The sequence below is a fragment of the Diadema antillarum genome, unplaced genomic scaffold, assembly GCF_040938485.1.
Source record: "Diadema antillarum isolate AM-2024a unplaced genomic scaffold, OU_Dant_1.0 seq00001292_RagTag, whole genome shotgun sequence".
Taxonomy (NCBI): domain Eukaryota; kingdom Metazoa; phylum Echinodermata; class Echinoidea; order Diadematoida; family Diadematidae; genus Diadema; species Diadema antillarum.
The window spans coordinates 1,103,681-1,125,451 of record NW_027272071.1 but is presented as its reverse complement, the minus strand read 5'-3'; the positions used below and the strand labels follow the sequence as shown (position 1 = coordinate 1,125,451).

Here is a 21,771-nt window from a genome sequence, read left to right as displayed (position 1 = left end):
CTCCCAAGTTTAAATCGCCGTATGCTCTTTCAATTTTGACGGAATTTACAAGTATTTTTTCGAAGGTTCATTCTTTTTCTCGTCATAATTATTCTATACCTTCTATTCCTACTAAGGACCCGTCACCTATGCACATACCAAGTGTCATCGATATCACATAAATTCTCTAGATATTCTGTGGACACGCCTTACCCCCCCCCCCCCATTTGTAAAAATAAGTAAATGAATAAAAATAGAAAACTTTCCCTTCTTTTCTTTTTCTTTTTTCTTCTTCTTCCCTGTCTGCCCCCACCCTGATCTCTCCCCATTGCCACCCTCTCCAAACTCAAGTTCAAGTTTCTCAAAATAACCATTAAATCCGCCGTTGTACGGTAGCAGACTGCATAACACAAACAGGTTTTCCCTTTCTTTTTCGACTGTTTTTTTTTTTCTTTTCTGTCACTGTGGGGTTTCTGTTTTGGGTTTTTTTTTTTCATTCTTGTTAGTTATGAGGATATTTGATCAGGTCACTAGATGGGCGTGTCGTCCTCGGCATATCCGAGCACCCTGCGCAGACTCGACATTCATGCTCCAAAACACATTGATAATGACAACCCACATCAAATCGCGTGGGCACATAACGAATTGGGTTTACTCTGGAGATAAGTTGTGACTATCGGGACCTGTTGTCCTCACGCAAACGTTCCTTGCGCCGAAAACTGTAAAAACGCTTTACCACTTTTGCGTGACGCATGTGCCGGAATAACATAGTCGCAGCAGACTACTAACAAAAACGCGGAACGAGGGATCAGACATACAAATCGAGTCGTCTGGCGATTTCAAGCCTCACTCTGTTCAAACCTTCCTGCTCTGAGCTCGCTGAACGTTTTGTGTCTCGGCACTGCTTGTTTTCGGCGCTTTAGCGTAACCCCTTTGCAAGCTCTCTCGGTATACTCTCTTGTGATTTTTTTTAAAGCGAATCTCTTTGCCAAAATGTCGACTTCAACCAGGGCAGCACCGAGTGGGCTCAGGAAAGACATGCAGCAGAAGGTGATTATGACTGGGAATAATATTGTACAAAACTTGGTTCATGTCAGGATCGAGCAAACTTGCCGTATAATGTTCATGCTTACATAAAAAAGGTCATTGTCGGCAGCAGACGGGCTGCACAAAATTATGACGCTGTATGCTTTCCCTTCACGATGTTTCTCTCTTCGGGAGTGTTCATCGTTGTTGTTGTTGTTGCTGCCAAGGGGGGAAATACAGCAGACGATCATTCATAGCCAAGCAATATATTTCAACGTGATATCTAGGAAGCAGCTGTTCAATTGACTGATCTAAAAAAAGAAGAGGGGGAAATGTTTTCCTGCGATCAGCATGTTACCGGAAGTTCATGTATATAGCGGTGGGTCCATAGAATAGCGTGGAAAATGCGTAACGTATGAAGAATGGAACAAAGGAACGGTGAGAAAGTGATGGGGTGGGGCGGGGGGGGGGGGGGTATTTTGGAGCGCCGTCCCTCCCGGCTCCTCCATATTGAAAGGTGGATAATTACATAATTATCGTTAGATGACATCCCTTGCTTTAAAACTCTTCCAAAGACGCAGGGCAATCCATTAACGTTAATGTCATTAGGACCCCTTTTTGTGGGTTAAAATCCTTATAGCGCCAAAGACTAACGTACACTGCTGTATAGTAATATAGTATCGTGTCCACCCTTTTACTTCCCGTGACAATCACTAACTTCCTACATAAACAAAAGTTTGTATTACCAGGTAAAGATGACCGGTAGGAGAGTATTTTGATGTGAATTTGATACTGATGTGTATCGATGTTCTCCGGCTGGTGATTCCAATCATTCCATGCACTGAGCCAGGTTAAGACCACGCATGTATTATGTACGGAACAGCCACGCCCCCGTTAACACCAACACCCAATCGATAGCACGATTCCATAACGAGATAGTCCTGCATATGCTACATGACCGAGCAAACTCAGAGATCACAATGAACTGAGTACAAATTAGTATACGTGTGATGTACTAGTACTTCTGAGTGCTGTGATTATTCACCATTGTATTCGACTGTACAGACTACTTTCTAAACTACTCGCTCTAGACATGCTCTCTCATTGCGAATATTATGATATGTGACCAATCCGGCGGACAGTTCAGGTCTTACTGTCTTGTCCCAGTCGCGCTAATTTAACTCTTTCCTTACCAAAGGTAGTGTTTCTGCGTGAGATATCGCCCAAAAAGTAGATCCAGGGAGAGAAAGAGAGAGTTGATGCGATTGCCAAGTTAATTTTCTCCAACCTTCACCAAATTTTACGCCTGGAGATGCTTATTATGTCGAAAATTTTCACCCATTTTTTTCTTTTCTTTATGGAATATTACGTTAGAAATTTGATAATTTTAATGCCAATGCTTCGTGTGTCTCCCAGATAGTCCGAGACCAAATTTTCAATTCAGAATGTCCAAAATAAATCACATTGTGAAATCTCATTGTGATCACAAACGTGGTCGACTGACAAGTGAATTCAACATAATTACGATTGATTCTCCCTTGAAGCAGCGTGATGTATTTCAAGATATAAGTTTGTAACTCTATAGATCGTTGATTTAAAACAAAGAGTGCTCTAATACGTAGTCAATGCATAGTCCTATAATGTCGATAACCCGTTGTGAAACAAACATGTTTGTGCTGGAGGATAATATTTGCGGGCTGAAATATAACACGTATTTCCTGTCAAGGAATAGCTCGCCTGCACTGTAGGCTTTCGCAGTGTGTGAGTGTAGACGGTAAACGGTATAGATATACTTATTCCTGATCTGTTCCGTGTCTGCACTCGCAGACAGGGTGGGGAAGTGAGGGAATGGGGGGGGGGGGGAGAGAGGGAGGGGTGGTAAGGGGGAAGGGAGTGAAACTTGAAGCGACTGATCCAGAAGTTCATGATCAAGAAATGGGTTTATTATATCATCCGCCATCTATTAACCCAGAAAATTTCAGCGCGTCAAAAGTAGAACGATAAAGAATAATGACGTTACTCTACATAATTATATACGGTCGGAACTTCAAAGTTATGATAATTGACTAAAAGAATGCACAAATGCGCGTTAACTCAATTCTTCGTCATAGGCCTACATAACCGTAATATCATTTCCTGATGGGTCACGAATTATGGAGGCTAGATATTGAAATGAAATTGAACGAAATTTAAAAGAGGGGGAAAAGAAGACATAAAAATGATTATATTGCGGTTGGTTAATGTATAGTAAACTATAAAGGAATAAGCAGTGAAAAAAAAAACAGAACAAAACAAACAAACGATAGAGCTTTCCGAAAAAAAAACCCAAGAACATGGCAGTTCAAGTAGACGTTGACATAGAAAATATTAACCAAACTCTGTCTATCTATCATGCATTGTTTTGTGTTGTTGACTGCATAGTTTGCTGTTCGTAATTTCCGTTATGGGTTGTTTTGTGTCGTTTTTGTTTGATCTTTTGTTTTTAACCATTGACAACGAAGAGAGTCAATTCGATGAGATCCTCTTCACATTATGATCGATGTGTCATATCGCCATCTTTTGACCATATCGTACACGTCTGATCCAGGGCGGCTAGCTAGAGTCCACAGTTCACGACTCAATCCAAAGTCTCGTCGTGATCATTGACACTTAGCATATTTTACAGAGTATAATATCAATAGGAACCTTCACCCGACCTTGTGAAAACAGCGTGATTGCGGTTTCTGTATAAGTACCTTGAGAGTAATGGACATTATTACTGTGTACAGGAATTATTGTGATGCCATTGCACCGCAATGCTGATGGTCGACGATGAATATTGTAGGCCCTATATGGTGTTCATAACTGTTATCATTGTCATCATCATAAAACATTTTTTATTGTATTTGTCAATGCTGGTTGAAGCTGCCAAGATTATACAAATACATAAAACATCAGAGTGTACGTCAAACAAGTGGGCATAGGGTAGCATTCCAAAGCAATGGAATACCCTGCTGGCCCTCGGCAGTGGTAGCCCCTATTATTATTATTATTATTATTATTATCATTATTATTATTATTATTATTAGTAGTAGTAGTAGTAGTAGTATTGTTGTTGTTGTTGTTGTTATTATTATTATTATCATCATCATCATCATCATCATCACCATCATTATCATTATCATCGTAATCATCTTCATTATCGTCAGCAGTGTTAACCCAAACCAGGTCATCATAATTAATGTGATTGAAGTTTATTGTAAATAACAGCATCTGCCGTTAATCATGTAGTAAATCAGAGGTTGCACATGGGATGTTGCACATGTTGTGATGTCTCCATAAATCAGATTTCTTCTACTTCTAGTACGACATTTCCATACTTTTGATTCAACATTATTTTCCGACGAAAAAAGGAAAGAAATAAAACATTTTGCCTCATGCTTCAAACACCATAATCTCATAGAAAAAAGCTTCCAGTTCAAAAACTTTGCGGAGTTATGAAAAGATCTGCAGCGAGATGCACTTACTTAATTTAGTATGAGATGATTATCACATAGAAAAAGTATTGCATTTCACATTAGATTTCTGTGTTTTGTCTATCTTAATGAACAGAGAAGCAAAAAAAAAAAGGGGGGGGAATGAGTCGGACATTCCTGCAAGTATATTGTTATTGAAATCAAACAAGAATAATTAAATACGTCATGTGATTGTGAGTTTCCGTTTCGAACGGAATCCATTCGTGACGCTTGTGTGTCGTCCTTTGTTAAAAGAAAGTTTTATAGATCCGTGAAGGCAGCCACTGGAATAATGATAATTATAAGAGAATTTAAACTATTTTGACGTCAAGTGAACAGAAGGTGTGTAGAGGTCTATTGTTCAGCCAGGACGGGTTTGATATGCTCTGGCTTATAAGGGAGCAGGACGTCACTGTCAAAATATCGAGAGAAGTACGGAATGTCAACGGACCGACGCAAATACCAAACATGTGAATATCTAACATGTGAATCTCCGGAAGTTTGATGATAAAGCACGTTTATCATACTGTGTGAATGACAGGAATGACGTCATTGGAAAGGAATGCACAGGGTAGGGAACATTTGCGAATGCTGACTCACGCCCCTGGGGTCAGACAGCGCAACAAAAGAGACCAGACAACAATACGCACGTTTCATCCGCGCCTGAACACCGTGTCGGCTGCCTGCCGATCCGGTGGCAATAGTGAACCCCGCTGTATCTGCACTTGACCTCGCTGTAAGATCGCATGACCCTGTTCTGACTTCGAGAGGGGGCAAAAAGCCCTTTTTTTATCCCAAAACCTTGCACTGCGTTAAGAAATCGTCGGTGTCTGAATTTTTTTATGTCGAAATCCAATTCGGTGATCTTTCATCCTCCATAATATTATTATTCATCGCAACAGTTACTGTAGTAGAGCTTACATGAAACTATATATATCTACACACCAGTGAGGCAGTATAGCTTTAAGCCACCTGTCGAATATATAATTCAATAACACTCGACATTCAATGACACATTGTCGCATTGAGTCCCACTACGGCACTTTATTTGGTTTTTCATGCCAACTAACATAAGGCCTAATTATTTGATATAATGGTTGACGTTCAATCATTTTGATATCTCTCATTAAACTCCTTGATGTAATTATAAAAGTATTGAGTCGAGACTCACTTGCGTTTTCCTATAAAATTCCACGAAAATGATGTGTCAGGCTTTTCGCATAATTATAACTTGTGGTCCTCTCGCCAACCAAGACGATCTGTCTCCAGCACGAGTGGGGGCGTGGTCTTTTTACTACCAAAGAAATTTCTTCTCATCGAAGACATGTGCGATCGCGCGCTTGCATGCTGTGACCACTTACGAGAGAGCCTTCTGTGTAGGCTACACACTGGCTTGCCCCCGTGCACCGCAAACTGACGTACGAACTCGGTGAAGGTATTCACAGCCCTCCTGCAGGCCGAAACTACCTGTTGTGACACGAAATTATCGACAAAATGTCTGGATACAGAGCACAACCCAGTGGAATAAATAGGGATAACCAAAGAAAGGTAATTTTGTAAGTCAGTCCTGTTTGTGAGTTAGAACGTCACTATCGCGTTAGATTAAAAAACGTAAGTTTAATCCTGTCGTTATCTGTACTTGCACTCAAGGTTACTACCTTGCTCGTAGGCAGAGCGCTCCCGTCTCATGTCATGCAGCTCTCGCGTGCGATCTCCCTTGCTGTGCGTGCGACAGCACTCCGTAGAATCCCACAGGTTTCCGTTTGACGAGCAGAAATCGTCTTTGGCGCGGACCAACAAGACAAAACGTGCGGAGCTGTGTAAGTTCATAACATGTCACGATAATAAACTTACTGACTCCGGTTGCAATGGGTATCCCACAGCAACAGTCGGAAGAACCACCTGCAGAAGTGATTTTGGATCCCAATGCATAATGTCTGCGCCATGCCAATCAAATGGCGATAAATGCTACCTGTGATGTGATGCGCCATGCTCTTGTTATCTCGGATTCAATAAGGAGTACTAGTATTTTACAACGATCGAAGCCCCTATTCTATGGATTGAAGAATCGAGTACAGCCCTAGACTCCCTAGAGTGTATATATCTAGTCCGTGCGATCATGGAGCTACAAACGTGTAGCTCCGTAGTGTGATTCACATACATGATACAGTATTATGCAATTTTACATCATTCCAGGGCAAAATCGTATGCCTCATTCCAGTTTGGTAAATCAGTCTGCGCCGGTAAATTGTCAATGGAATTTGTCTCGCAAAATGCACGTTGCATTGCTTGTATTCAGTCATATGTCGATCCCATTTTCAGTTATATGCTATCTCCTATATATGCCCTTTTCCTTTGGGCTTTGAGAATGAAAAAAATAATATGAAAATCATGCAGAGAGACACACAGGGTGAAGGAAATTTTGAAGGAAATATTTAGCAAAATGATGTAAACTTTACAGGCAAATTGTGCAAACCATGATAAACAGTTGTGAATGTTGGATCAATTGTAATTTAGGAATCTAGTCCTTTTTCTAATTATATCTGTCTCATTTTTGTCTGGAGTGGTTCAACCCTCCTCCCCCCCCCCCCCTCCAGAAATAAAATGATGTTTTCACACTTTCCAGACATATTCATGTCTGATTTTGTTCCTGTGAGTACAAAACATAAGGAGAGCCAGGAAATGCAGTGGCTCTTTATGGGAAAAAAAAAAAAAAAAGATTGTCAGGTGAAGTGCACATTTAAGATTACTGCCAGATTTTGATTATGTCCTGTGACCTTTCACACCAGAAGGTAATAAAACAGAGTTGGTAAAAAATCTGAATACACACATGGAATCACATCCATTCTATAGCATATTCCTTACTTCTGCTATGATATGCCAATCATATTCCTGTGCAGATTGAAATGTGGTGGGACATAAATATGAGGTGACCTCTCAACCTGTGCTGACCCCAGGTGACCTTACACGAAGTCTGTCTTGTCAAGCAGCCAGACAGCAGCTAGACATGGGAACTCTGTCTTGTCAAAAAAGGGGGACAGGAAAAGGAAAAGATGGGTTATAAGCTCATATTTCCATGTGGGCTAGCCACCTGTCATCACTCCTATAAATGTGAGGGGATGACTGGAGATCTGAGGGCAGTCTGTCCTCCCTCCCCCTTCCCCACCTTTACTAGTTGTCTCTCAAGATTTTAGCCAAGGAATATTTCAGCATGAACTTAGGAAATAAGACCACTTATTAGATAATGATAATAATAATAATAATAATAATAATAATAATAATAATAATAATAATAGTAATAATGATAATAATAATAATAATAATAATGATAATAATAATGATAATAATAATGATAATAATAATAATAATAATAATAATGATAATAATAATAATAATATGATAATAATAATAATAGTAAGTAACACTTATATAGTGCTTAAAGGACAAGTCCACCTTCATATACGTAAGGATTGAGAGAATGCAGCTATATTAGTATCTCAGTACACATCAGTGAAAGTTTGAGGAAAATTGGAAGATCCATTCAAAAGTTACGAATACTTTAAGTATCTGCGCAGTCACTGCTGGAAGAGAAGACTACTTCAGTGTATGATGTCACATGCGTACAACTATATAATGAAAATAAAAACAGAATTTCAAAAAACTTTACTTTTTGAATAAAGTGCACATTTCTTCGACTTGCTACCGATGTATGTTAAGGGTAATATTATTCCCCCTGCCTTCTGAAAGAGAGAAGTCGAGTGTTCTTTTGTTCTGCAAGAAAAATGGAAATATGTTGAATTTTCTTTATTCTTTCTTTATAGCGTTGTACTCATGTGACATCACAAGCTAGAGTAGTCTTTTCATCCAGCCGTGACTGAGCAGAAACTTCAAAAATTCATAACTCTTTAACGGATTGTCTGATTTTGCTCAAACTCTCACTGATGTGTTCTACTAATATTGCTGCATTCACTCAACCCACATGTCTATGAAGGTGAACTTGTCCTTTAATGCTGATGAATATAAAGTAATGAAAGATAGGGTCTACTTGTGTAAAATCCCTCCACCCTCAAATAGACACACACATATATCCCTATTGTCTACATGTCATGCACTTAGATATTCACATAGGCCTATCGAAATACATAGCAAGAAACATTTTGAAGATATGATTACACACGCACATCGATAGTGTGTATCATGATTTATTATACTCAGATTTCAGCCATATCATGTACTGCTTCTGCCTTCCTGTTATACCAGTCAATTTCATTGATCACCTATCATGAATTGCATGAATCATCAATTTGTAGCATTTCTTCTGTATCTTTGTCCTGTTCTGTCATGCAAAGAGTGAGATGCCGCAATCAGAATGGTTGCATTTTTTTTTTTGCCTAGAGAACACTGTTGTATTTTTATATATCAAGTTTCAGTTGTATGCTGTTTTGCCCTTATGAAAACATTCTATTTTTCTGTAAATACCCATTATTCTGCCACATAATGCATGAGCATCTTCTCTGTAAACAATCATGATCCATTCTGAGGGTGGCAATGCTGGAGAGGCTGAAATAATTTCTTGAAGTACCGTAGTTAGGTGCCTAATTCATCATTTAGGCCTGTGTGGTAATAGTGATGAAACATTTGCCTTCAAACTTTTCTTTAAAATCTTTAAAAATCTAATTTCCACCTTTCTTTCTCTTGTGTATTGATGTAGGCCTACATGTATGTTATCTATTATGATAAACTGATATATATTTGTGTGTATATGATTATATTTCAAGGCTGCAACTTTGAAATTTTGAAGAGATTTTCAAAAATTTTTCGAAGGGCATCATTTAAATATCATTTAGGCTAGTTTGAGTTTGAATGCAAGAAGCGCCATTTTCAAAGTTTCTTCAGTAAAAGGTCATCATTGAATAGAAAAAATAAAAATTTTTCAGTGATCCTGCACTCATCACATAAAAAAGAAACATTTGTGAAGATATTAACATTATCACATAATATATTTCAGTTATTTTCTTTTGTTTCAGCAGCTTCAGTCTTCAATATCTGAAGTTGATCGAAATGGATGTTATATATTGCATTTAAACTCTTTCGTTTCTATTCATGAGGACTCTCTTCATTGTGATGGTTAGCTGTTGAATAGTATTGTAGGACTGATAAACGGACACGCCGCTTGGTGCTGGCAAATCTTGCCACTTCACATGATTGCAAGATAGCTGAGTGAGATGCAGCCATAGCAGTATGAGATGCGACAGTGTAATGAAAACTGCACGAAGAAGGTATCATGGCGATTGGCCACTTGTCCCCGCCTGCATGGATGAATGTTTACACCGGGTAATCACTCGAGCAGACGCCAAGAGGCAGGGAGGTAATTGTGGGCCAAATTTGTCCCCATAGATTATGAAAATGTGGTGAAAGTCTCTGTCAATGTCAAAGGCCTCTGGGTTTTTGCTGCGGCTAAATTTGCCGAGAATTTTTGTGTTGCGACACATCCCTAATCAGCAAAAATATTATGCCTGCTCTAAATACAGTTGAACCTCCCTTTATCCGGATCTCTCTATTATCCGGACGCAATCTCGCCGTGATTTTTTTAAAAATAATTATGGGAAGAAAGGGGGATTCCCAACTCCTTGAGAACTCCTACCCAAACACACATGAATTACATATTACTTCCAATATGATGAACATACATTGCATCAAATTTCCTTCCAAATTGCTTACCTTCAGACATTTCAACATCCCGAAACATCCCCAAATGTAACAATGAAAAGGTTGCAGTATACACATTACTACATGTGGTCAATGGGCTACATCAGTACATGTGTATGTATATGTACATGTATAAAGCATTGAGTCTCCCGTATCCGGCCAAATCCCTTATCCGGATGAGCCCCGGTCCCGACTTGTCCGGATACGAGAGGTTCAACTGTATATGATTTGTGAAAGGCATATACTGCTTTGCCTGAAGGGTCATATATTTTTCATTACAGTCCAGGCAGGTTATAGTTTGAAATAAGAGATAAGAGAAAAAGAAGAGACTTTAGGTTTGAAGAAATCAGCGACATTATTGCGACAGAAAAGGAATACGAGTGGGGTGGCATCGATCAAATAAACCGAATCAAATCACTGTTTTGATATAAAACTGCCATCAGGTTGCTAGTGTTCAATAGCAACATGATTACTGCGATAGCCATCAGATACAATGATGTTTGTAATTATTTGTAGTTCTTTTGTAATTTTTGTTAAAATTAGTAGTAGTAGTAGTGGTGGTGGTAGTAGTAGTAGTAGTAGTAGTAGTAGTAGTAGTAGTGGTAGTAGTAGTAGTAGTAGTAGTGGTAGTAGTAGTAGTAGTAGTAGTAGTAGAAGAAGAAGAAGAAGGAGAAGTGGTAGTACTGTAGTAGTACTAGCGTAGTAGCAACAGTAGAAGTAGTAGTAGTAGTAGTTTAGTTAGAGGTATTAGTGCAGCTATTATAGTTAGAGATAATATTACCATCATTTTTATTATCATTGTCTTCTTTGTTACTATTGGTGGTGCTTTCAGCACAATAGTGGTTGTCATCTAAATATTGTACTAAAACCTGAAGTGACAAGTATTTCCATTTTTCTCTTTATTGTGGTGTAACAATCTGACAATGCTCATGACATTTGGCAGTGCTAACAAAATTGATGTCCCATTGCTTGCAACCCCCATTGGGAAGGGCACCTACTCTAATTACTATAAAGTATAATTCAGCCTTTTTTTCCAGTTGGTTCTTTTGCAACTATATTGTGCTCATCTGGCTACTGTAGATGTGATTCTTGTTTTGTTGATTTGTTTGTTTGTTTTTTAATGGGAGAGTAGTAATGCAGAAGAGGGATATTAATGGTGAGTGGACAGTTGGACCGTTGTCTTTTTGTGAGTGATCGAGGGCCCCTATATGTCTCGTGTGTGAATGCATTGGATCTCATTCTCGGTTGAACTGCCCCAAATGACATAGTCATTGTCCATCAGGCTATGGGAGATAGGTCAAGCGTGGTATCCCTTTGTCATCATGCAGGTCACTCAGAAATATGTGGATTACCCACGAGGCATGGACATACCATAAAACCGATCGAGCTGAATGCCTGTTGAGAGTCCAACTATTTGTTGATTCATCGCAGGACAAATTTATGTCTACTTACACTGCAATATATGCACTCATTATAAAAGGGACATTTCTGATTAATCATAAGGTATGGAAAAGTAGTGGTGGGTTGGGGGGGGGGGATGTTCCTAACATTCTCTCTGCACAGAACAGGTTGTTTTTGTTTTTCTTTGTTATGAGAGTTTTTGCCAGTTTTTGTTGTTTGAACAGTTGGATTTAGCTACAGAATTCAAGTTGCTTACTGTACAAATCACTGTAGTGTTTGATTTGGTGTCAAGGTCTTTCGAAACCTTTCATAAGAACAGCAGGGTTTTCATGCTGTATTGAAGGTTATTACTAGAAAAGAAAATAGTTTATTGATGGCTTGCTCAAAACAGGACAAGGCCAAGTGCTTGCCATTTTGCTGTGTCACCTTGTAGTTTTGCATGTTTGCAGAAGAACAACACAATGGCTGTAGGAGCCTACATGTAAGTTGAGAAAATGGTGAAAACCTTATGCTCCTGAATTCCATCAGATTCTGTCTATTTCATCTATAACATCTTATTATCCCGAGTAACATGTGACACACCCTGAACATTAATTGTTCAGCATTCCTCTATGCAATCTTGCAAGCTGGGAAAAGCTCACATAATCATAATAGTTTCCATAGCAGACAGATTTTTTGCAAGCCTCCTACTGATCTCAGTTCATTTGGGACATTGAATAATGGAGATTCATCTCTTAGTTTGACGTGATCAAATATTTGACCTCATTCAGGTTCCTATTTTTTTCCCCACCCTGGTGTATAGGCCTACTCTGTAAAGTGCAAAACTTTGCCCATGTCAGGAGTTCATATTCAGAGTGTTTTCCAGGGCAAGGAGAATAGAGTGAAGAGCCACTGGTTATATTCTTTGTGAGCGCTGATGGGTCTGTTTGACAAAGGTGGTGTCTTGCTAGTCTTCTGTGCCAGACACCAACCTTGAAAATGCCTATATGTGATTGAATATAATATCTTTCTATGTCTAAGGAAATTTAAAGGTCATACTTTATTTGAATACATAGTGCAATGAATCAATTTGCAACAGCAAAACATATTGACTTTGGGCTTAAAACCTTGCAAAATATTTTCCTCCTTGTCTCAACAAGAAGGTAGGCCTACTAGTCACAACAGTGTGGTCTGCAGTTCGATTAAGTCATGAAATTTCAGAAGTATCATTTTCTGGAAACTATTTCATGCAGTTACAGGTTTTACCATCAATATATAACATTTCCAGAAAATTTTGTTTTGTTGTGTTTGTATGTATGCTTCGATTTGCAAAATATTCAGCGTACGATGCCTGAGCTGTGTCAATCCATAATATTGCCTATGGCAAACAATATTCGACGTGCAATTTCTACCGCATTTTTTAGTCATAAGTGCTTTGCTCATTTACAAAATGACGGTAAAATCGTTGAATTGAGGGTGCTAAAAGATGACAGCAAGGTCTGAAATATTACACTAACCTGTGACAGAGATGTGATATTTGCACGCTGGCATTTGGGGCTATTTGTACTTCGGCTGCACACTGCAGGTGTGTATATCATGTTTTCATTCCTCTTGAGATTTCAGGTGATAGAAATGCATGCCAAATAGGCAAAAGGCTACAGTGTATGTCTATCCTCTATCTCTCTCCCTAATTCTTTCTGTGTGTGTGTGTGTGTGTGTCTCTCTCTCTTTCTGTTTAGCTATCAATATATCTATCTCTCACCCTCAATCTCTCATATATATTTCTCTCTCTCTCTCTCTCTCTCTCTCTCTCTCTCTCTGTCTTTATCAATCTACATGTATCTATCTCTCTTTTTCAATTTCTCTTATATGTCAATCTCTCCCTCTGTCAATGTACCTCTTATCTTCAATCTCTCACATGTATTTATGTAATATATATCTACATGTATATCAATCTATCTTCTAACTTCAATCTCTCACATACCCATATATTTCATATATAGGCCAATGTGTATAAAATATATATATTGATTACTCTCCATCTCATATATTCATATCTCTATCTCTATCTCTATATCTATCTCTTACATTCAGTCTCTTGCGTGTATATGAATATATTATCTCGCTCTCATGTACCGCAAATTCTCTCTCCCTCTCTTATCTCTATTTCATTTCTCTCCCCACTTCTACTTATATGTGCTATTGAAATCATAATACCTCCTCCCCCACAGAAATGAAGTGCTGGTGATCTAAGGCAAATGAGGTTCATTTTGATCTGCGTGATAATAGATATTCTTTCCAACACAGTGCTTATTGCATGGAGGTATGATTGCTATTTTTGTCAACTCAGAGTCAAACAATATACTGGTAATGGTCCATAGATTTTGAATAGCCTGAAATTACCTGCACTGCCATGCTCCAGCGGTGATTTCCACACTGATTGTACATCAGATTGCCAATTATTGATGGGGTGAATACCAATGTGCTCTAAATTTATATTCCATATGGCAAGATGAGGTTGGTTTTTTTTTTTGTACAGTAGCCTTTAAAAAAAAAATCAATTTGCTGTCAAATGAGTGATTTGTGATTCCACTCCTCCACACCCTCTTGGATTCTTTGAAATCGAATGAAAATGGCACAATAAGCAAGGGAATGTTTGTGCTACGATTTAATGTGGATTTTCCTAAGATACAGCCTTGTCAATGTATGTAGGCCTACATCTTTTGAAATTTCCGTGCTGATGAGTGTTGTATTCACAATCCCTGACAGAGACAGTTCATTAAACTATAGATTACTCTGTCACTTCAAATATGCTAGCAAGTTATTTTTCGTGTAAGGGATCCCATGGTCCACTTTTATGATAAACTGAGCCATCTGCCCAGGGTGGAAAGCAAAGAAGTCCTCATGGCAGTATGGTTACAGGACAGAGTAGGCTTGAAATAATATCACTTTTTTTGATGACCGAGACTCAAGAGTAACATCCTCCAAATTTTGGCACTTTTCCAGTTTGTGTGAGGACTTCACTGTAACCCTGAGAATTCTGAATGACTTGTATCAAAAGCCCTGAAACTGGAAATCGATATTTCCCTCGCATTGAATGCGCGCAGTAGGCTATACTAATACATATATCTCGAATGTTGAAGCACCAAAGCAAGACATACTGAACATAGATTCTAATACTATACAAAAATAGGCTTTTGGCATGGAACGTTAATTGATTGATGCCCATGTGTGGTTCACCTACCTCAAGAAATGCTATACTCCTTAGTTTCAATAGACAGAGCCTATTCATAACATTTCAAGACATCACCTTCTCCACTCTTATACCATTTCTTCTGTGCAGTATACGTGTATTTCACAGACTGTAGCGTATCTTGTGATATCATCTTTCTAGTTGCTTCCTGTGACCATTTTTTTTTTTGTAACCCCCCCCCCCTTTCCACTGTGCTTTTATCTGTCTAAAATGACTGAATAGCAAGAAGCATTGGATTACTCACCACATTTGTGCTTTGTCTTTTTCCAATGATCATAAGTAATAATTGAAATAGTTCAGTGCAGACATGTGTTATGTGTATAAATATCAACAATGCAAAACATGAAATACAATGGGGCAATTATACCTCATTCACAAAATATCCACTGGGAAATATTCAGAGGATGTTTGACCAATCAGATTACAGAATTCATGATCACACAAAAGATAAATGTTCCTTGTTACTTTGCAAGTAGTCTCTCAGAATGCAGCATAGATCAATTCTCAAGAACTACATTTTCTTCATTGTCATCACCAAGATCATCTTCATCATCATCATTATCATCATCATCATAATATTGCAGACTGGATTCCAATACACTGCAAAGCCACATTTTTCCATTACCATCAAAGCTGCGCTTGTTCTTGAATGGGCTTTGCATATGGACACAGCCACGAAAGTGAAAGCGAATTAAGCACATTATAATGACAAACCACCATTTAGAAAGGAGGGCAACTACATACATGTAGTCTTCAAGTGGATTCCTTTGAAAGACACACATCCTTATAATGCTTGCCAAATGATGTGTCTAGTGCCATCTTTGCTTCACAATTTCCCCGCTATTAAAAAGGTAATTTCCCTATAAACGGACTGTGCATACACCACACTCTTCCTTTCACATCTCCTGAGGTCACTACCAGTATTGCATCATCCTACACATCTCAATCTATCCATCCATAGACGTTAATAATGTATATTTGTAATGCATACATTAGTGGTGTATGAATAAATTTGTATTAGAAAGAAAGGTAGCTTGATCCTGCAGAGTGCTGATTCCTTCTTCTCCACATCTTGTTTGGCTCCAAAAGGGGCTGTCCCATGTGATTTTTAGTCGCTCTGGAAGACAGTGACTTCTATAGACAGAAGTGGGGGAAGGGAAGAGGGGTCGAATCGGGAGGGCGTTCTAATTTCGGGCTCGGTTCCTATTCTTGATCCTTTTTTCCCAGGCTTTCCCCAAGGGTAGCACAGAAGGATCTGTCTGCCAGGGATGATTCATAAACCCAATCAGGCTCTTGAGTGAGAGAGATGAACCACCTCATGTTGATAGACCCTACATTTTGTTAAATGAGCACAACTAGCTTTACGGGGATGGGAGAATACAATATCGGAAGAGGAAGCAACTCTCCTCTGTCAGTTGCAAAGCAGATGTGATTAGAAGCTTTTTGCTGGTGTAATGGACACTTTAGGGGCAAGTTAATCAGAATAACTTTAATTAATTGGTCGCTAACACTGCACAATTTTGCCCTGACTACAAATTAAAACAAAACAACAACAACTGAGTAAAACAACAAACTCACAAGAGTTGATTCTATTCACAGCTTCACTTACATTGTAGGTACCTACATGTAAAGACCCAACAGCAAAGGAATACTACAGAGTGAGAAGGCTGGCCCAATTCAGATATTTTTGAGAATATAATGATGAATGAAAAATGAATAATAATGAATTGATTTATCATTGTTCATATCTTAGTTTATCATCTTCATTCTGCCTTACACATAGCGAACATTTCTGCTATCTTCCATTCTTAGAAACATGTGGGAGAATGAATGAAGAGGTGAAAAATACATTTTCATTGTGGCGTTTGGTGTAGAGGCCTCCATTATGGCGTTTGGTGTAGAGGCCTCCATTATCATGTTGTTTGGTGTAGGGGCCTCCATTATCATGGTGTTTGGTGTAGAGGCCTCCACCATCATGGTGTTTGGTGTAGGAGCCTACAAATTGCCAAATGGATTTCTATCTAACCATATCCACATGGTGTTTGGTGAAGATTGGGGCCTACAAATCATTGAATGAATTTCTATCCAACTAAAGCGTATAATCTCTGTGGTCTTATTTGGTGTAGCAGTCTAACTCACTAAAGGGGACTTCCCGCAGTCCCCATTCACACCCACATGTTGATTAGGTTGAAAGCAAGGTATGTGACCTGTGTGTTTTATTACAGGTCTGTACCTGTTTATATGCAATTCCGGTGGCCATGGTATGATATTGATATGATGCACACAAAATAAGAAGACTGCGTTCAAATGAACTCCAAATGGCTATACAGGCCAGAAGACATAGACTGTCATTTCAAACAGCCTTTAGTGTCAAATGATTACCCTGCTCCATCACCTCTTGAGATGAAAAACACCAACAAATATCTAGCCTTGGATTCAGACCATAAAGATAATTTAGTTTGATAGGATTTCTTTGGAATTTGTATTGACTGCTCATAATTTGAACAATACTCTATTGGACTTTAAGTTCACTTAAATGGAGTGAGATCATACAACCGGAATAGTAAAATTTATAGAAACAATGGCCTTGAAGTGAAAAAGTTATGGGATTGTTCTGTTTAATGTTTTTATTAAGCATTCTTAATTTTTGTTTAGTACATACTATGAGATGATGTGATTGGCATATAGGCCTATACAACCTGCTATCAATAGCCAGGTCACAAATTCTTACTATTTTTTTCTTCTTTTTTTTTAAATGAAAAGGATCATTTAACAATAAATGACATCCATAGAAGCTGATTTTATTAGACCTATTTTCAATAACTTAGCAGTGCTGTCTCTCGGGCAGAGGTGGTTATAGTTTATGATTTGATAATAACATTATAGGTTATATCAATATGATACCATTGAATGTGCTGTGGAGTCAGGAAAGAGATTGAGCAGCTGTTGATTTTTTGTTTTTAATCTAGATAAAGTTTTGCACTCAAAACCATGTTGAAGCAATGTTAACAGAGAGAGGGCTATACATATGAATGAAATTGGATCTGCGTGCACACAATACAAAGAGGCCTCCTTTACATTATTCCCAGTCCTTTGCATTCCTGGGGCTTCCAAAATCCACTTGGGAGTCATGTTTTGTGAATGTAAGGAACACCTCCATTTATTTCAGACTCTTTTACATTGTGACGTAGAGATTAGAGACCAGTTTATAGGGCCTAGAGGACAGGACAGAAGATTGGCCTACTTTATCACAATAGTCACAAAAGATACGAAAACAGCTCCCAAACTGTGGAGCTGCATTTCACAAGTGCTGCGTCAGTCTGCAGCTTGAGTTTCTAGAGGTCTGAACCAATTTTTAGACTGAAAAACAGAAAGACATCGTTTATTTTCATCTAGTGTCAGGTGGGGATGGCTGCAGAAGAGAACATTCTTGTGCCTTGCCTTCTGACCCCTCACACGGTGGAGTGACCCCTGAATGGGGTAAAGGTCGCAGGATATGAGAATTCCTCTGCGGCTTGTCATAAAAAAATCAATATCTCCCTGTAGTGTGTTCTCAGGCTGTAAGTGTATTACAGTACAGACAGAATGGACAACCCAGGTTTTACATCTTGGTCCCTGAAGGCATTGTACTCAAAGGTTGCACTTCTATTGCTGTAAGTCAGATCCAAGCCCAGCATCTTATCATCTCAAAGAAAGAAATGAACTTGGCGATATTGGAAAGAGTAGCATGTTTCAGCTGATAGTCTTACACTTTCAATTTCTATGTGAAACACACAAATGGCACAGGATGTAATGTATGCAAATTTGGTTTCTCCCCAACCCCCCCCCCCCAACCGCCTTCTTTAAATCAAGCTAGGACAGTAGCCAATCAGTGGCGTTCTCTGTGCTGTTATAAAAGTGAAAGCAGCATTCTGTGGCACTGAATCACTGTTTACAGACAAACAGACGAATGCAGGCACGCACACACTCACTCCCATCACGACCTATATGTGTAAATATGTGTTCATGAATATATTGCATGTAAGAATGCATTATACGTACCTGTGCGTATGTCCACGAAGGGCATGTACATGCATTTCATGTACACTGTACGTGTATGTGTGTGTGTTTTGTATGAATAGTTGTGTAGGCCCTATGTGTAGCCATGACAGTGAATATGAAGGAAAAGAGAAAGAGAATCAGTAAGATGCTTTATATCTTCTTAAAATTCACTATTTCGTACCCTAGGCCATTAGGCCTAAATGGTATTTTCCCTAATTGGTTGATTCTGTCTCTTAACATTGCTTTGGATTGCTGTTAGAAAAGTGGATTTTAAAGATTAATTTAGCAACGATGGGGCCTATATTACAAGTATATCAACTTCAAGCGAGTGCTGATTTGCAAGTACTTTTTATTAAGTTTTAGGAAGCTACAAAGAATAATCTGTTTCTAATAGGTAGGGGACCTATATGTTGTATGGTACACAGCATTTTGTGGATGTCATTTATAGCATTTTATCCATAATGAAACAGCTTATAGAGTGGAATTTGAAGTATACTCATATATTTATAAGCATTATTTTCTTTAAGGAACGTAGTCTAGAGAAGATATTTGTACATTTCATTTTGTATTGTATGCACATTGTTAGGGCCTACTTATTACCCTATCAGGGCAACTCCTTAGGGTGGGTTTTCATGGAGCACGCGAACGATTTGCGAAGGACGCGAATGACAAAATCCAACATTCGGAAAAGTTTTTCTCCGAATGCGTTCCGACAATGAAGCCGAAAACTATTCTTGCGCAATTTGTGCGAAGTTTCCACGACGTATGTGCGAATGTCGTGTGTATCATTGCTAAAGTACAGCATGTTACGTACACGAAGAACACGCGACGGAAATGCGAACAACGAAAAATTTTCAATAATCATGGGATAAAATGTACCCAAGGAGAGGTGGAAGCTGTCTTTACTTGATTTTTTTCTTTCCTCTATTTCTCCTTTCTTTTTCTCTCATTTTTCTATCGTGTGCTTGCCTACATTTTTTTTTCCTAGAACCTGTCTCCACTAGTAAAGCATTTGATTTTTTTTTTTGCAGTTCCTCCAACACATAATCTCTTATAGTTCAAATGAAATTTTTCATACTTAAACTTAGTATAACGTGTATTCTGCGATATTTTTTTTTTGTATATCAAACATTTCTGTCACTTTGCTAGTCCTTAATTTCTTTTGTTACTGTAGTTGTTAATAATTGTTTGATGTTTAGATGTATGCTACAATTTTTATTTGTAGAAAACGTATAGGTCATACATCCACCAAATGTGCGCTAAACGTTCGCGAGAATGTCTCAAAAGGTACGCGAACAGTTTGCGATTACGACGTAAAATGATCGGAAAAACTTCGCAGATTTCGCGTAACATACGCGAGACATTCTCCAAAGTTTCGGAGTCTGTTTGGGGTTTCACGAACATTTTGTGAACATCGCGCGTGTCTTGCGAAGGTCTTGCGCATATGACGAGGCTTTAAAGACACTTTCGAGAACAATTCACGAGCAAATCACGACCAAGTGTGCGGAAAAGGTTCGCAGAAAATTTCAAACTTTTTTGAAATTCTCGCCGAAGTAAAAACGACATTCGCGAACAATTGACGACGTTTCCGAACCCTCACGTTCGTTTGGCGATCTTTTGCAGACCAAAATGCGAATGCCGGATTTTGCCATTCGCGTCCTTCGCAAATCGTTCGTGTGCTCCGTGAAATCCCACCCTTACTGTATGCACAAATGCCCACAGTGCTTACTATAGGCCTATAAGTTACCTAATAGATTTACGGGATGTCCTAAGCCAAGCTTAAAAAATAATAAGAATCATGTTGAAGAATGCAGATGTGTACAGTCCTGTAGGTCCCACATCTATATCATGTGCATAGCAGTACCCCCCCCCCCCCAACACACAGACACACACACAAATAGGTTTACATTGTATATGCAAAACAAGTGAATAGTGCTGTGAAAAAAAAAAAAAAAGTAGAATTATGGAAGGAGGGAGAAAAGGGGAAGGTTATCACAACTGAAACTATGCTGTGTCTTCTGTGTATATGTTTATGCCGAGAGCTTTTTTCTGAGCAGCCTTAAAGGGCAAGTTCACCGAAATATGATATCATATAGGGCCTATGTATTGAGTGAATGCAACAATATTATGTTGTAGTAGAGTAAATCAGTGAAGTTTGAGGAAAATCTGATTTCAGTTGAACATTAAAAAGTGACGAATTTTTTTTTTTTAAGTTTCGGTGCCACCATTGCTTGATGAGAAGACTACAAGAGTCTGTGAAGTCCCCGCAAAACAATGATAAAAAGAAAAAAGAAAAAAAGACTTCTGCAAAATGTCTTCTATCTAGCACAATGAAAGAGCAATTGACTTACTTTTTTTCAGAAAGCAGGAGAAATAATATTACCTTTAACATATGAAGAGTTTGTTCGCAAAAAACGATATTTAAAGTCCATATATGCCAAATGGAGATATTTGCAATTGAAGGTCAAGAAAGATAAAGAGAATGATAAGAAAATTTTTTCTTCTTTTGACCATAACTTCAAAAATGAACCTTTATATGTAGTGACCAATATATCATTTAAAAGGTATTATTTTGTACTTTATGACAGAGACCGTACTTCAAAATCTTCTAAAATGGACTTATCGGTTTTTGCGAACAAACTCTTATATACATGTCAGGAACAAGTGAAAGGAATGTGTACTTTTCATGAAAGATGAAATTTTGGGGTATTGTTGTTTTATTTTCTTTGTACATGCACAATGTCATCTCATCCAGTGATAGCAGTAGCAAAACTTAAAATATTATAACTTTTGAATGAATTGTCCAATATTCCTCAAACTTCACAGATATGTTCTACTAATATTGCTTAATTGTCAACCCATGTGTGTATTTGGAGAAACTTTCCCTTT

At 38.4% G+C, this 21,771-nt stretch overlaps 1 protein-coding gene across 2 annotated transcripts in view; it reads left to right on the top strand.

The window, feature by feature from the left end:
• Nucleotides 1–634: 634 nt before the first annotated feature.
• LOC139707995 (myophilin-like) overlaps nucleotides 635–21,771 on the top strand; it is a 35,250-nt gene continuing 14,113 nt past the window's right edge. The window contains exon 1 of one of the 2 annotated variants that reach the window (XM_071619988.1): nucleotides 635–1,029. In XM_071619988.1, coding sequence (XP_071476089.1) covers nucleotides 973–1,029 — 57 coding nt within the window. In that variant the 5' untranslated portion in view covers nucleotides 635–972. Of the gene's footprint in view, nucleotides 1,030–5,823; nucleotides 6,048–21,771 lie in introns of those variants that run through there. The other variant, XM_071619989.1, reaches the window with a different exon arrangement.